The sequence below is a fragment of the Muntiacus reevesi genome, chromosome 18 (assembly GCF_963930625.1).
Source record: "Muntiacus reevesi chromosome 18, mMunRee1.1, whole genome shotgun sequence".
Lineage (NCBI taxonomy): Eukaryota > Metazoa > Chordata > Mammalia > Artiodactyla > Cervidae > Muntiacus > Muntiacus reevesi.
This window is the reverse complement of record NC_089266.1, coordinates 20,433,487-20,450,691: the sequence shown is the minus strand read 5'-3', so window position 1 is coordinate 20,450,691 and position 17,205 is coordinate 20,433,487. Positions and strand designations below refer to the sequence as shown.

Below are 17,205 nucleotides of genomic sequence, written 5' to 3'. Positions count from 1 at the left end.
CGGCCGCCGCTGGGTCTGCGCACGCGCCGCCGCGCCTGTCCTACGGCGTCCCTCTCCAGTAAGGGGCAACTGTTGTGCTCCTGTTATGACTCTTCCCCGGAGGCCGCCCATCCACATGCCCATGGGGACGATGGCTTTTTCCTCCTCCTAGAGAGCAGCGTGTTCTTCGTGGTCGTTTTGTGAAACAAAAGCCACCTTAGACCCGTTAGTGTCTTGAGTGGCACCGTTGGATTTTTATTTAAAGGTTTAGAATGGCCTTGGAGTAAAAATGGAAAAAGAAAAAAGATTTGAGACTGAGGCCCAGTTAAGTGGATGAGGGTGAGCAAGTAACTTAGTCTTTGAACTAATTTTTCTTTAAAAAACGGAATATTGTCTAACTTGGCAGATAGCTGTGAGGGTTAAATGAGGTGTTTAACCTTCAGCTGTTTTTACATAGTGCTTGGTGACAAGTACTGTTCCATACATACTAGTTGAAAAGATGAATAAAAGCCACTTTGAGGCTTCAGGCAAGGGAGTGGCTTAATCAGATGCACCTTTAAAAATCTCTGGTGGGCTGCTTGGATAGTGGGCTGTAAGGAGACAAAAGTAGAACTTAGGGGCACTAAGTTAGCAGACCCCATATGGACAGATCAGAGAGTTATTTAAAGGATAAATCTACAAGACTTGGCAACCAGAGAAGTGAAGCCAAGGATACCTTCCAGGTGTTGGCTTGAGTATCAAGTAAACCTTTGGTTTCCATTCACTGAGAAATGGGAGGCACAGTTTCACGGGAGAAGATACTGGGGTTTATTTTGAAGATAGTATCTTTTTAAAATCTGTCTGCACCTCGTGGCATGCTGGATCTTAGTTCCCCAACCAGGGATGGAACCCAGGGCTGCTGGCAGTGAGATTGGGCAGTCCCAAACACCGGACTGCCAGGGGAAATCCCTTGATTCTTTTTTAAGAGATGTACTTTTTTTTTTTTTTAAGATCTTATTTGATTGCGAGCTATCTTTGTTGCTGCACTTGGGCCTTCCCTAGTTGCAGGAGGGCTACTCTCCCTTCCATGCCATGGGCTTCTCATTGTAGTGGCTTCTCTTGTTGTGGAACACAGGCTCCAGGCACTCAGGCTCAGAAGTTGTGGCTCATAGGCTCTAGAGCGTGGGTTCAGTAGTTGTAGCACATGGGCTTTAGTTGCTCCTCACTATGTGGAATCTTCCCAGACCAGGGATTGAACCTGTGTCTCCTGCACTAGCAAGCAGATACCCATCTACTGTACCATCAGCGAAGTCCATGGATGAACATTTTAAAACTGCATGTAGTAAAACTTATTAAGTACATTTAAAAGGAATGCAGATGAAAATATATGGATGACATGAGATGGTAGTCATTGTTACTATATAGTTTATTTAAACCAAACTATGGTAATACAGAGGAAAGACTGAGGTGGCAGCTGCCTGGAATCTTTGTGGATTACAGATGCAAACTGGCTGAAGAGTCAATAACAGACAAAAGTCAGTTGCATAAATACAGAGAACATAAGACACAAGACATTTCACAGCTTTTTGCTTTGCACTTCCATTTTAAACATATGTATGTTACAAGTTTACATTTTAAATTACCACTCCCCATACTCTGTAACAATGGCTAAGGATGCAGTGGGTCCCATTCCCCCTGACACAAGCAGACACTGGTCTGCAACAGGGAACATTCTGGGGGGGATACCAAACAAACTCCTAACACACAACATACAAAAAAAGATTCTAAAAAAAAAAAAAAATCAGATTAACACAATGCTCTTCAGGTTATATGAGGAAGAAAAGGGAAAAAATAAGATATTAGGGGTAGGGGTCCTTTAAATGGAAAGTATCTTGAGGTCTTAAAGGTGTCATTCCCTTCCTTCAAGGGAAAAACAATTTTTTTTTAAGCTAATGGAAAAAATAAAAAAAGCAACATTGTAACACCCTCCAATGAGGAAGCACGCTATCCTGACAGTGCTTAGATGCTTCCATATAATAAATATAGCAGGTAGCAGAAAAAATGTCACAAGTATTGGCTGGGTTCTTATTTCTATGCTTATAAAAAAAAATATTAAGCTTCTTTGTGTAGACTGAATAGTGTTAGCCTGTGGGTGTTGGTCTTCAATGTCTGTACACTGGGGGCTGTTTATACTCCAGGCCCATCCTTTAAGCAAGCTCCAGTGCCAGACGTCTGTGGCTATTTCCCAGGGGAAGAGTTCTCATCATCACTTTATTGTAATAGGGTTCCCGGCTCTGTTACATGCTCATGTGTTCCGGAAGAACATATGAAATATCATCCCATGGGTGACGGTAGAGCCCCTGCTTCAGCCTCTTCTGATCAAGATAGTGTCCTAAAATAGAGCAGACACATCTTTTTGTTAAGAGCTGGTGAGTGTTCAATTTTGGTGAGGGAGAGAATATAAGGAAGGGAAATCTTACTAATACACACAAAAAATGGGGAAGTACATCTAGATCCATCCCACAGGTAGACGTTTGCATTGGTAAAAGGAACTGTTGGATTTCATTCTGTTTTCCTAGGCTAGCAATCAAACTCATTTCCAAGAAAAAAGGAATAAATATAAAGCGAAAGTTAAAAAAAGGAAGAATTAGCATCAGTGATCAAGACAATGTGACATCTCTCTGATAGAAACTGGCCTGGGGAATTCCCTGGTGGTCCAGTGGTTAGGACCCAGATTTGCCCCAGCTTGAGGAACTAAGATCTTGCAAGCTGTGCAGGACAGCCAAAAAAAGAAAAAGAAAGAAACTGGCCACATAGGTAAGTGGTATACCTGAACCATGGGGTAAAACAAACAAACAAAAAACCGAAACCAAATAGAACTCTTACTACCAACTTACCAATGAAGCCCATACTCCTTCCCAGCACAAAGATGCCGTTGAGGGCTCCAATGTCAATATATTCATCAGCTTCCTCACTGTAACACACACAATTAATTCACTTGTAGTTTTCAGATGGCTCACATGACTGCCCTCCTCCCCAGACACTATAATTTCTGCCCAGGAATGAAAAGCTAGCTCTCTTTGGACTCTAATTAGTAAAGGGAGGGTGTTCTGGGTGGTAGGCGTAGAGACAATTCTTAATGCTCTCTAATGAACGTGCATTGCTCTTGGAGTTGGGAGGAATCACCGAGAAAAATCAATAAATGTTACGAGGAAGAAAATAGCTGCAAGCTCACCGAGTGAAGGACCCGCAGTGTCTAAGCATGTCTACAAATGCAACTCCAATTAAACCGTCTACATTCAGGATAAGGTTTGGTTTCTGGGAAGGCAAAAAAAAAAAAAAATTCAATGCATTTTTCATTACTACTCATTTTTGTTCCACATGATGTTCCACTATGACTACTAAAACTACTACTATGAATTCCTGACCGCTATTTAAAAACCTCCCACCAACACATCCCAGTTAACAGGAGAGACTGTCTTTGATTTCTAAGGTCTAGCAGAGGACTCTCGTTGACACTGAATACGTGTCAACTTAGTTAAGCAACAGAAACAAAAATCTTTCAGAAAATCAGGTTCGATTTTAGCTGCACAATCAAACTGTGACTTGGCAGTCATTTTCTCCAAGAAATTCACCCAAAATCCTGATTTGGGAATTAGGAACTTTTTTTTTTTTACCTTGGAGGTGGTAATCTTCTCTACTTCCAGCGCGTAGTCGAGCAGGGGGGTGGCAGGGAAGTGCTGTCTGACATAATCTTTGAGGATCTGCACGCGCATATCTGGGTTGTTGATCTAGGAAGTGATCCAAAGTTAGAGGAACAACTCTGATATGGCTGTTAAAAGACATGTTCCTGGGACTTCCCTGGTTGTCCAGCGGTTAAGACACCGCACTTCCACTGCAAGGGGCATGGGTTTGATCCCTGGAGGAGGAACTAAGATCTCACAAGACACAGGACAAAAAAAAAAAAAAAGTTCTTGCTTGTGTCACAGGGAGACACAGCTGTACGTGTCATATCCACTGCTGTGAGTTTTCAAGTTTCTGATGTCCTCTCATATTTGAGCCTCAAAACCACCTGAGATGGGGAGATGTTGGATAAATTAGCCATGGCTCCTACAGGGTCAAGCAGCAGGGCGCTTTCACTGCCGGGGGCCCAGGTTCAATCCCCCGTTGGGGAACGAAAATCTCAGGCCGAGCAGCACAGCCAAAAAACAAACCAAACAACAAACCAAAAAAAACCCCAAAAGCAGCACGCACCTTCCAACGGGAAGTCTGAGGTTCTAGCCACTAGCCACACTGCGCATCAGCAACCTAGTCAAGATGTAACCAAGTTCTACAAAGTTCTTAGTATTCAACTAAGTAAGCGCATGTTAGCAGTGGGGCAGCAAAGTACCCCTGAAATTCTAAGAAACCCTCTGGACCTGCAATGAGTGTAGATGAACTCTCGGTTCAGAGACCCACGCCAGGCAGTCCCATCAGCAGGGGAGTGAGACGGCCTGGGTGCCAAGTCCCAATACCACAGTGACCTCTTCCCTTGGCCAAGACACACAAGGCCAGGATGGACTCCAGGAAGGAAGGCACCCAAAGGCTGGGCATGGCCGCGCAGGCATGACGTGAGCCAGGCAAGGTGCCCTGTGCTGTGCGTGCACCATCTGCACGGGAGCTGGGGGTAGCTGGCCCAGACGGAATGTCCCTCAGCAGAAACCAGTCTCCGGTTCAGTCTCTTCCATCCAGCCACCTCTGGACTTAGCCTGCACTGGCCCAGCATGGGGATGCTGGGATGAACGCAGGATCCTCTTGAATTAATCCGAGTCATACACCCCACTTAGGCCAGCAGAGTGACTAACTCCCTGAGGTTTCTGGAGTGGTGGAGCCATGGACCCTGAACTGTCCCTGTGGGGCTCCAAGCAGCTGCCACGTCTTCTCTTGTTCCCTTTGATTTCTAAACATGACTCGGCCCCAGGAGCCACTGAGATTTTTTGAGTTGTTACCCCAGTCCGCAGCATTATCTAGTGACATATGTCCCCTTAACCCTGACCTTGGTAACTTTAGCTTCCCAGGTGACTCTTAGGTGACTAAGATATTAATTTCAGTTTAGTTAAGAAGGCTAGGTTACTACACTACATATGTCTAGCAAAAATAAATGCAGACTAACTTGCGAAGGTACATAAATTTATAAACTTTTAGGATGTTTACATTTTGAGTCACCTGGGAAGCTAAAGTTACCAAGGTCCCAGTTCATCACATTTTCACACCACAACTGAACATGACAGAAGCTGTTCATGGGCAATCTGTTTTATAATGGGAAAGAGAATTGCTCAGTGTTGGCATCTGTCAGCAAAGCTATGCCTGCTGGGAGCCGAGAGCCCAGCTGTGCCCCACACCCTGTTGACCCAGTGCCTGAAGGAGAAGCATAACTCACCGACTTCACTCGGTGACCAATGCCCATGATAAGCTTTCCTTCCTTCTTCATCTTGTTCACAAACTCCATGGGGATGATGCCGCTGTCAAAGGCCTTGCTGAACATCTTGGCTGCTGCATCCAGGGCACCCCCAAACCGGTCGCCCTGTGGGAGGAGCCAGCCCATGTCACCCCAAGCTGTCAATCTCCTTCGGCTTCTCTGGCTAATCCAGGGTTCCCCTCAAGGGCCCCCAGCACAGGGTCTCACACTCCACGGCTCCCTCTAGGACTGCAATGCAGCCAAGTGGCATGATGCCAAAGGTGGGTGTCCCCGCTGTTCACCTCCTAGGATGACAATACTCACGATGGTGAGCAGTCCCGAGGTGAGGCTGGAGACCAGGTCCTTGCCTGCCCGAGCGCAGATGATGGTGTTATGAGCCCCAGAGACGGCAGGCCCATGATCAGCCGTCACCATCAGGCACATCTCAATGAACTGGCAGGAGTACTTGGGCAACCTGGAGGAGGGCAAGGACAGGAGAGGGGACATGAGACCTGGAACAAAGGCAAGGGGCTGAACAGGAGAGACACTGACGAGGCCATGGTCCTCCTGTTTCCCATCTCCTTGAACAAGTCACTCAAACTCTAGAAGGGCAACAATCTCCCAATCCAGGTCTAACACTATCTTACAACTCCAAGGCAGAACTTTTGGATCCCTGAGTGGCTTTGGATGTTGCTGATAACAAATACTGCTTTTAAAATTGAGCTTAGCAAGCAGGGCTTGAAACCTCTTCTTTAGGCAGTTTTTTTCAGCTGAGCTGCTGCGATAGGATGTGACCTGTGTTTGCAGTTACTACTCTCCACGTGCCAGGCAGAGAGGAGGTGAGAGCCCTGGTCCCTTTCACAGTGCACAGTGATCAACCTCCCACTGATGATTAAGAACAAAGTCTGGGGAGTTCCTTGGTGGTCCAGTGGTTAGGACTCCACACTTTCACTGCTTGGGCAGGTTCCATCCCAGGTTGGGGAATTAAGATCCCGCAAAGTGTGTAGCACAATAAAAAAACAAAAAGAAAACCAACAAAATAAACAAAATCCCCCCCAAAGTCTGGAGCTGTGGGCACACAAGAGCACATACAGTGAGGCCTGTCGAGTGTTACAAGCCTTAAACTTTTCCCAGGAAGAGCTCAAGGCAGGACCCAGACCCATCTCTTGGAGATGAGAGCAGGACACACACCAAGATTTCCAACTGGCTTCCTGCCCAGGACCACTCCAAGGCAGATCTCTGTGACCACGTACTCATCGGCCTCCTTGCCCAGCTGTCGGTCCCATGAGAGGGCTGAGCTTGGGAGTTGCAGAGAAAACCGATTTTTCCCCCCATGTAAGCGAATGAGACACAAATTTAGAGGACACACAAGGTACTTTCTGCCTGATGAGCAACTCCACCAGGCCTTTAAGCCTCTTTAAGCCATTAGATGCATCCAGACTTTCTGTGCTAACCCTGACCTTTCTCTCAACAGGTCTACATTCAACTCTGGCCCATTTCTTTAAAAGTTCCCAAGGGAAAGATCCTTGATCCAAGATCCTTGATGAGGTCACTGCTTTCTCCTTCTCTTGGTTCAGGCTGGCCTTTCCATCCCTTGCAGACTTAGGAACAACCTGTATTGCTTTCCTCTGACCTTTCCATTGATCTGTGGCCAGAAAGCTTGGCCCTGGACGTGTTCCCCAAAGTTGCCCACTCCCACTCCCTTGGCAGGGGAGGAAAATGAACACTGAATCACAAGGCCCTACCCTCTTCTGCCCTCCACGCCTCACCTTTTCTGGAACCAGAGGAGGCCGAGGACCCCGCCAATGCCCATCTCCTCCTTGAAGACCTCGGTGATGGGCATGCCTGCGTAGATGAGCTCCTGTCCTCGCTCATCACAGATGCTGGTCATGAACGAGGCAGGTTTGCGGATCAAGCCCAGCTCCTGAGCAGAGATGAGGGCAGAGACAAGCAGGGATGTGGTGATTGGAGATTCTCCCGGAATGTCCCCACTGTCTGCCTGGAGCCAGTGTCCCAGGTCTTAAATACTGGCAGCCAAGCAACAACTCTCAAAGTTCTCCTGAGAAGGAAGCGCAAAGCCCTTTGATTTGATCACTTGGGGCAAGAAAATAGGAGCAATCGCTCCAGCCCACTCAGCCTGGGCTGTTCCTTGTGTTTACTGAATGTTTGTGGACTCAGGCAGGACACTTAGCTGTTGGCATCCAGAGGTTCCTTTTAACCTCACAGCAGAGTAACCAGCCCCAGGTCACCTGGCTAACAAATAGAAGAATGACTCCAAAGGGACAATTTTTAAATACTCAACACATAGCTCCCACTCCCCCAGCAAAGTGTAATGAGGCACACGTGTCTGGGGAAGTGGGAGAAGCCCCTCAACACGTCCTTTTCCAAGGGGAGGGCACTGAGATCCTGAATCTTCTGTTTTCAGAGTTGGGGCACAAGGTGGGGTAGCATCAGCTAACTCTGTCCAAGCCCATTTCTTTAGTTATCCCTTCTGAACTTAAGAAATGCCTTTAATTATATTTTAATTACAGAAGCAACAGGAACACACTGTCCTTTGAAGAAATCTACACTAGAACAGATAAAGTCATGTTGCCTTTGACCTCCACCCCACCCACCCTGGTTTTCTGATTTTGTGTCTGTTAGTTTAGTGAACACTTTTCTGGACCTTTCTTTCTCTGATTTTATTTACACACATAGATACATGGAGAACAGATGTCATTTTGCATTCCTACATTTTTCATACTCATAATAGAAACACTGTTCTACAATGCACTATTTACTCAATGAATCTGAGCGCTATGCATGTCAGCATATACCTAGATCTAATTTATTCCTTTTAACTGCTGTAGAGTATCCCCTCATGATAATCCCACATGTCGGCCATTCCTCCACCAATGACCATCAGCTCAAAAAATATTCTTGAACATATGTGTATATGCAAGCATTTCCTTCAAGGAGCTTTCCAGACAAGGAATTGCTGAGTCATACGATATGAGCACTGTTACACTGGATTGACATTACCCAAGTGCCTTTCAGAGAGGTTATGCCAACGCTACTCCCACCACCAATGAATCAATGTACCAGCCTCATCATGTGTGCTAAGTCACTTTAGTCGTGTTCAACTCTTTGCGACCCTATGGACTGTAGCCCGCCAGGTTCCTCTTTCCATGGGATTCTCCAGGCAAGAACACTGGAGTGGGTTGCAATGCCCTCCTCCAGGGGATCTTCCTGACTCAGGGATTGAACCCACGTCCCCTGTGGCTCCTGCATTGCAGGCGGATTCTTTACCGCTGAGCCACTATGGAAGCCCCTCCAGCCTCCTCAAACCCACACAAACAATATATCAGAGAATGTTTTTTTTTTTTTTGGTCTTTGCTGACCTGTAGGAGATAACTGATATCACAGTTTCTACTTTGGTTTCTTTTATAAGGAGTGAAGCTGGGCATCTTTTCACGTTGAAAGAACATCTCCTACCCATTGTTCTAATGGGTTATTGGTCTTTTAAAAATGCATTTTTAAGAAATCTTGTAGGTAAGAGAATCCGCTCTATATCTATGTCCCTGCCTTAGACAAGTAGCCTGAAATCTCTTAGCAGGTGCAGATGGCTCTAGAGGACATTGTCTGTTCCCAGCCCCCATTTCCAGGTCAGGCCATACCATTGTGGGAGATACACACTGCCCTTGCCCTCCTAGGCCTTGCATGCTTCTCTGGCTGGTCAGAAGGGGCCAGCTCACAAGCTCCAGCATACCTCGGCCACACACACGGTCAGGGACACTCGGGGTACCTACCCGGGCCCAAGAGTAGTCCATGGGAACCGTGGGGGGCGGCACCTCCTGAGCAGGTACAATGACTCCTCTGGCCACGAGATCCTCGTACACGGACCTGGGAGGCAGGGGAAGCGAAGGAGAACAGACATCCACGTGGATCTCATTCTTCTGGGCTCTTCTAGGGCATCTCTCGAATGCTCTTCCATCTAACCCCAGTTTTCCAGCCCCGTATCCCCCTGCCCTGTCAGCAGCTTACCCTTACCAGGTGGATTCCCAAGAACTAAATGAAAACAGGTTCTAGCCAAGACCCGCCCCACTGCCTCTGAATGGGACCTTAGAGAAGGCTGAGTCTGGAGGCCAAGGAAGGCCAGAGGGGAGGAACGGGAAGAAACAGCTTATGGAATGGATGAATGTTCCTACGCTTGTCTCCCATTCATAGCCCACCAAGTAGGTAGGCTCAGAAACTGAATGTTTTAACCCCAGTCTGAACAGCCTGTAACTGCTGCTTTTAGAAACAAGCTAGAAAAAAGGAAAGCCAAAAAGGAAAGATTCTGGACCATCTGAAGAGCTGCCTTAGACACCTGAGAGAGACCCGGCATATCGGACACCTGTATTTAGGCAAGGCTGCTGCCCTGGCGAGGGACTGGGAAAGGGGCAAGGAGATGCCACCCTCCCCACGTCCACTTACTGGATGATTTCTCCAAGCTCATCGAAGCTCCGGGGTACAAACACTCCGGCCTCCTTCAAGGCCTGGTTCTTGGCAACTGCAGTTTCGGAAGCCTGGTTGGCACAAGCTCCAGCATGGCCGAACTGGACCTGGAATGCAAAGGAGAACAGCTTTAGCAGGCCGGTCAATCCGCTGAGAGAGAGAAGGCCCCTGAGGATGTTGGCACTGATTACAGGCCAGATCCCACTCAACGCTCTATGTCAGCGGTCCCCAACCTTCCTGGCACCAGGGGCCAGTTTCATGGAAGACAATTTTCTCACAGACCGGGGTGGGGGGGAGGGCGGTGTGATAGTCTCGGGAATGATTCAAGCACATTACGTTTACTGTGCATTTTATTTCCATTATTATTACATCAGCTCCACCTCAGCTCATCAGGCATCAGATCCTGGAGGTTGGGGACCCTTGCTCTACGTGAATCACTCAGGCCCCCAGAAGGCTCACTGAGTAGGTGTGATGGCTGACTCTCAGGCACAGATGAGAATCTGAGGCATTGAGAAGTTCCAGAGCTTGCTCAGGGTCACACACCTGGGGCACCAGAGACAAGACATGAGCCTGGTGCCCAACTCCACAAACACCTTCCTCTGGCTTCCCATGGGGACACTTACTGGGCAAGGATGGAGATGAGGAGACAGAGAATAGCAGTCAGTTTGGGGCAACTGTGAGAAGTTACAAACTGCCAAGCTTAGCTAAGCGGAGCTCATAGGTGTGATCTGACTGTCCTGTGCACACTTTGAATGAAGTATGTACCCTTACTAAACAAAACAGAACCCCAGAAGATTTCCTGCAAAAATCCAAATTTCCACTTTAAAAAAAAAAAAAAAAAGCCACATTTTGCACCATTTGGCCTCTATTCCCACATAGCAACAATCACAGGGAGCTAATCAGCTATTGCTTAAGATTAAACTATAAACCCAATGGAATATGGGGTAGGGGACTGGTTATGGGGAGAGAGAAGGAAGAAAAAATCAATCAGAAGAGCTATGTGGTTAACTGTATCTCTGATTAAGCAACAAGGAAAAGAGATTAACTTAATGAAATGTGGTACAAAACTCTTATCAGGGCAGGTGTTATAATATCTTCCCTGTTTAACTAACACTTCATATGCATGTGTATGCTTAGTTGCTCAGTCGTGTTGCACTCGGGGACTCTTGCGACCCCATAGACTGTAGCCTGCCAGGCTCCTCTGTCCATGGGATTCTCCAGGAGAGAATACCGGCATGGGTTGCCATTTCCTTCTCCAGGGGATCTTCCCAACCCAGGGATCAAACCCAAGTGTCCTGCATTGCAGTCAGACTCTTTAAACACTGAGCTACAAGGGAAGTCCAAAATAACACTGCATCCAGGCACTTATCTGAAAGCTTTACAAATGTCATTATTTAGTACCTACAACTGTTTCCTCTCAACAAGGAAGAGGAAGCAAAGAGCGAGAGTAACTTGCCAAGGTCACACAGGTGGTATGTGGCAGCATTTAAACCAGACAATGAATGTGGCCTCTCACTCCGACATATAACAAAAGGGGGCTGAAATGGGTTTTAAGTTTTGTTTTTTTATCATTATTTTATTTATTTTTGGCTGTGCTGCATGGCATGTGGGTCTTAGTTCCCTGACCAGGGATCAAACCCACAAGCCCTGCATTGGGAGTGCAAAGTCTTAACCACTGGGACTACCAGGGAAGTCCCAGAGCTGAAGTGTTAAAAAGGTAAACCAGACCCACTCTCTGGTTAGCAAGGCTTGAAAACACACGCTTCAAACAAGCTCCCAGGGCCTTCTGTACAGAACTTACTCTGCGTGGGTAGATGGAGTGCGAAGGAAAAAGAGACTCATAAACTCAACGAACATTGGACTTAAAGAGGTTAAGCAAGTTTAACTCAGATTTCTCAGAGTTAAAGCTTTTAAAAGGGAGATAATGGAATCTGAGTATGTTCAGAATTTATAGAAGCTTCCTTTTCATTGGTTTTTGTTTTGTTTTGTGTTGAGGACCATCACTACAGGACTCTGATGGCTCAGCAGTTAAGAGTCCGCCTGCAATGCAGGAGACCCGGGTTCAATCCCTCGATCGGCAAGATCCCCTGGAGGAGGGCATAGCAACCCACTCCAGTATTCTTGCCTGCAGAATCCCATGGACAGAGGAGCCTGGTGGGCTACAGTCCATGGGGTCACACAGAGTCAGACATGACTGAGTGAATAGGCGGCAGCAGCAGCAGCTGTAGGACCAGCGTTTGGGACTCTACTCCCGGTTTTGTTTTTTTTTTTTTTTTAATATAACTGTTACGTTTTAATTTATTTTTGGCTGCCCTGGGTCTTGTGTTGCTTTGTGTGGGCTTTCTCTAGCTGTGACAAGTGGGGGCTACTCTCTGGTTGAGATGCACAGGCTTCTCACGGCCACGGCTTCTCTTTTGAGGAGCACGGGCTCTAGAGCACAGGCTCAGCATCTGTGACTTCGTTGCTCTGCAACGTGAGGAATCTTTCCTGATCAGGGATCGAACTCGTGTGCGCTGCATTGGCAGGCGGATTCCTATCCACTGTACCACCAGGGAAGTCCCACCTCCCGCTTCTCAGTTCCATTTTCCCGAGGCACAGAACCGAGGATATTGTGCTGTGTACCTATCTCACCTCCTCTATGGGGCAGAGAGCTCTGCAAGGTCATGAGACCTGCTCAAGAAATCAAAAAACACTTATTAGCTGGACCATCATGGTACTACTCTATGTCCGTGTATTCTTGAAACTACATAAAGAACATTTTTTAAAAAAATGAATAAAAAGCAAAAACAAAACACCTTGAGGGCTTCCCAGGCGGCTCAGGGGTAAAGAATCCACCTGTCATTGCAGGAGACATGGGTTCCATTCCTGATCCGAGAAGATCCCACATGCCGAGGAGCAACCAAGTCACAACTATTAAGCCTATGTTCTAGAGCCCAGGAAACACCACTACTGAGCTCACATGCTGCAACTACTGAAGCCCTTGCACCCTCGAGCCTGTGCTCCGCAACAAGAGAAGCCACCGCAACGAGAAGCCCACACATCGCCACTAGAGAAAAAGCCCATTCAGTAATGAAAACCCAGCACAGCCAAAAATAATTATTCTTAACCCCCTCCCCCCCAAAAAGCAAAATACTTCAAGGACCTGCCCTACTCAGGGTGAGGATGAGCACCTGGCCAGAAATGAGCAGGGTCCTCCTCCTCTTGGAGGGGTCCTTGGCAGGCTGGGGGCTGCTGCAAAGTAGAGCTGGTTAAGAGAAAGCCTGGAGGGGTGGGAGGAACTATTTTCAGCTGTTGTAGTGGAATGGAGAGCAGCCATGAAGAAACAGACTAAGGAACAGCTTCATGGAACAGGTGTGTTGAAGACTAGAAACCAGTATTTGCTAAGACCTGTATGTGCCACACCGTACAATTACCTTCCTATCGAAGCCACACAGCAATCCCGAATCACCCCCCCCCCACCCCCTCTTTTTTATGGTTGCATCAGGCAGCATGTGGGATCTTAGTTCCCCGATCAGGTATCGAACCTATCGCCCCCTGCGGTGGAAGTATGGAGTCTTAGCCACTGGGCCAGCAGGGAAGTCCCTCAGAATCATCTCCTTTCTACAGCTCAGGAAAATGAGGTACAGAGAGGCGAAACGACTCGCCCCAGTCATACAGATCCATCAGGAGCTAACTCTAAGGCTTGTGGAAGTGGAGCTCAGCCCTGGAGGATGGCCAGGATCCATGACCCACTCCCTCCCCTTTCACTTATTTGGAAAAAAGATACACACATACAGTTCACAGTTAAACAAACTAGATCCTATGGTTGCATTTGCCACATCTTGCACGTTCTTAGCACTGGAGAAGGAAATGGCAACCTACTCCAGTATTCTTGCCTGGAGAATCCCAGGGATGGGGGAGCCTGGTGGGCTGCCGTCTATGGGGTCGCACAGAGTCGGACACGACTGAAGCGACTTAGCAGCAGCAGCAGCACGTTCTTAGATCCCACATGACTTGACCCCTTTCTACGTCGACATCTCAAGATCCACCTTGTTCTTCTCCTGCTCGGTTTTCTATGACCTGGTTGTGCCGTGAGGACACAACACGGTTCCCTCCCAACCAGTGTTTGGGCTGTTTCCATGTCTCGCCATCACCACATGGCAGCAAGTATCCTCCAGGTACACATACTTCTAGACAGTTCTGCACACACATCCACCAAGTAAATTAGCAGAAATGGAGCTGCTAGTTCACAGGAGAGGTACATTTTACAACCAGACAAATAGTGCTATTTGGAGGTAACAGGAATCTGAAGGAGAAAGGCAGTCAACCTAAGGGAAAGGATAGTGTGACAGGCTTACTGGAAGGAAGAACCGAGGGTGGCCACACCTCACAGCATGTGGGATCTTAGTTCCCCATCTAAGGATGGAACCTGTGTCTCCTGCAGTGGCAGCGTAGATTCTGAACCACTGGACCACCAGGGAAGTCCAAGGACTGAGGGTTTAAGTATAGGAATTATCGCTGCTGCAGGAAGCCTTAATGACTAATTTTTATTTTATAAACACACAGCAGAGGTCAAGGTCTGACACTCAGCTACTGACGAACTTTCCTTGGTTTCATCATTAGCCGGTGGGCCTTCTTTAAGACAGAGGATTCTCTAAGCTGGACTCCAGGGGCTGAGGTCTGGCCAGTCCCACCCAGCAGGAGTGGGACAGCTCAGAGCGTTGCTATCTAACATGCACTACAGGCTGGACTTCTGCTCCCAGGCACTTTCATATGTATCAGGTCATGCTAATACATCCAGAGGTTTTCCTCTACAATTCCTCCCCACACAGGACTTCTCACCAGCCCCTCACCAGCTCTGAGCCTAGGTTATGTCCTCTCCCTCCCCGGCCCCCATCTCACTCAGCGAAATTCCTCATCCCTTAAGGAGCAGTTCATCTTCTCTAGACGCCATCTCAACCAATCCAGGCAGGACGTTACTTGTACTCTGAAAAGGGACTTGAAGACTTGCTCTGGCCTCAGTCTGGAGATGAATTTGTCTCTTGCAACTGGACTTTAGCTTCTAGAGAGGAGGGGCCCAGCTGGCCCTTGTGGTAACCAAGCGGGTAACGAATGCTTATTGATGGAACTTGCCGCTTCCTAAGATGCCCACGTGGTTTCCCAGAGATGCCCTCCTTTGGGCCCCCCGCCCAGCAGGGACCAGTCCCGACCATACCTCGGAGGAGAACATGGTGGCACAGGTCCCGATGCACCAGCAGACCACAGGCTTGGTGATGCGGCCCTCCTTGATGCCCCGGCAGATCTTATACTCCTCCGTGCCCCCTATCTGCCAGGCAACAAGAAAAAGCCCCCGAGTCAGTGGAACCCATTCTGAGTTGCTCCAAGAGCAGCAATGCAGCAGGAAAATCTGTCCTGAGTCAGGCAGGAGCCTGGGTCATCAGGTGTCTGGAGTTCCAACTTGAAGATGAGGGAACAGGGGCTTTGGTCAAATAACAGCCTGGAAGATGGAGATGAGAGTTGCAACAAAGTATTTTCAAAGGATGATGGGTATCCTCGGAGAGTTCCTAGAACTCCCCCTTCCTGATCTAAGGGTATGAGATAATTTAGGACCAGATCTGATCAGGGGCACACGTCAAAGAGGTTCTTTGACTCCAGCTATCCACTCTACCCACCAGGGACAGACTGGGGCCAGCCAGGGCCTGTCACTTTCAGTTTTATACATAAACAAAATGCATGACTTTCTTAAAAACCAAAACACCATGACTTTTAGAAAAAGAAAAAAAAATTTAACAAAACAAAACAAACTTACCTCTCCGAGAACCACAATCATTTTGACTCCTGGAGTGTCCTGATAACGTAACACATGATCCATAAATGTTGAGCCAGGGTACCTGGTGAGAGCAGTGAGGTGAGGTGTGAGTACAGGTGTGGGAAGCACACATGTACTAAGAACACTGGAGTTTTTTGTGGGTGTGGATGCTCAGTGAGGGTCCGGAGATGCCTCAGGAATAATGGGGAAGGGGAGGTAGTAAATGGAACACAAGGGAAGGGAAGGAAGAGGAACTAATAAGCACAGAGAGGTTCATACGGCACTAAGAGACACCTGGAGGGTGCACGTGGCTGGTGATTTAAAAATATGTCCACAGGGCCTTCCCTGGAGGTCTAGTGGTTAAGACTCTGTGCTTCCACTTCAGGGAACACAAATGTGATCCCTGGTTGAGGAGCTAAGATTCCACGTGCTTCTCAGCATGACCAAAATAAATAAATAAATAAAATATGTCCATAAGTTCCTTTAAAAAGGTGGAAACTCATGCCTCTCTTCCTGAATTTGGGTCATTCAACACTCTCCCCTGACTAACTCATTTTGGGGGAAGGCAGCCAAGAGCAGTGGCTGGGGGAAGGACTCTCAGACATCAGGGCAGAGGCCAACCTGCCAGCCACCTACAGCCTGCCCACATCTGACCACCTCAACAGAGACCTCCCCTGCACCTGCCAGAACCTCCCAACCAAGCCCTGGATCCTAAAGCACAGGAACCATGAGGATACACGTTTATCACTGCAGTCACTTTGTTTTGGGGTGATTTTTAAGAAACACAGCAATAGATGATGAATGCCACGTGCCAAGCTGCATCCCAGGTTATTGCTAGAAGGTCTATGTACAGGCCGAAATATTTTAATTTTCTACTGTCACGAGTTTGCAGAAGGACTTAAGGCCAAGTAGGCTTCAGATCTCCAAGGTCCTTTTGACACACTCAGGAGCATTTAAATCCCAAGAGGACAGTATAACTGGAAGCACCGCCCAGACTCGTCAACTTGGAGCCTTTTGTCAGGGAGCACCAGGGGGCTAGGGGTCCTAAGACCACCTCCCCAGAGACCTCAGCAAAAGTCCCTTCTCACTCAGGTGTTCCATTCGGAATGATCTGGGAGGGCCAGCAGGGTTGACAAGGTGGCTCAGTCTTAACAGCTTTTGGTTTCTAGGCCGAACAATAGCAGCAGTAATGACAGGACAGTAAACAGTAACAGCAAACATTTATCATGCAGCAAGTACCAGGCATTGCTCTAAGACATTACTCAACTGATGACCTACTATTGTTCCTACTAACAAAAAATAATAAGAACACGATTTGCAACATAGTAAGAAATATATATATATACACGTCTCTGCTCCCAGTTCCTGGCACAGAGCTCTGAAAACCCTCGCTATCTGAGTGACAGGGGTACTAACAGCATCTTTTGTTCTAATATTTGGTCTTTGGCACTGGTTCTGACCCAGCAGGCATAAAACCTTTGTCATTTCCTGAGTCACGGGGGTGGAGAGCAGTGTGTTTTGTTTTCATGAGGCAACTCTTGGCAGG

General features: G+C 47.6%; 1 protein-coding gene across 3 annotated transcripts in view; it reads right to left on the bottom strand.

The window, feature by feature from the left end:
• Positions 1-1,366: 1,366 nt before the first annotated feature.
• Positions 1,367-17,205, bottom strand: part of ACLY (ATP citrate lyase) — a 42,688-nt gene continuing 26,849 nt past the window's right edge. For all 3 annotated transcript variants that reach the window (XM_065910947.1, XM_065910948.1, XM_065910949.1), the window contains 11 exons: positions 15,660-15,741; positions 15,066-15,176; positions 9,851-9,978; positions 9,184-9,277; positions 7,165-7,319; positions 5,720-5,870; positions 5,378-5,521; positions 3,636-3,749; positions 3,194-3,276; positions 2,856-2,932; positions 1,367-2,350 (listed from right to left, as the gene is read on the bottom strand). In XM_065910947.1, coding sequence (XP_065767019.1) covers positions 2,256-2,350; positions 2,856-2,932; positions 3,194-3,276; positions 3,636-3,749; positions 5,378-5,521; positions 5,720-5,870; positions 7,165-7,319; positions 9,184-9,277; positions 9,851-9,978; positions 15,066-15,176; positions 15,660-15,741 — 1,234 coding nt within the window. In that variant the 3' untranslated portion in view covers positions 1,367-2,255. The remainder of the gene's footprint in view (positions 2,351-2,855; positions 2,933-3,193; positions 3,277-3,635; positions 3,750-5,377; positions 5,522-5,719; positions 5,871-7,164; positions 7,320-9,183; positions 9,278-9,850; positions 9,979-15,065; positions 15,177-15,659; positions 15,742-17,205) is intronic.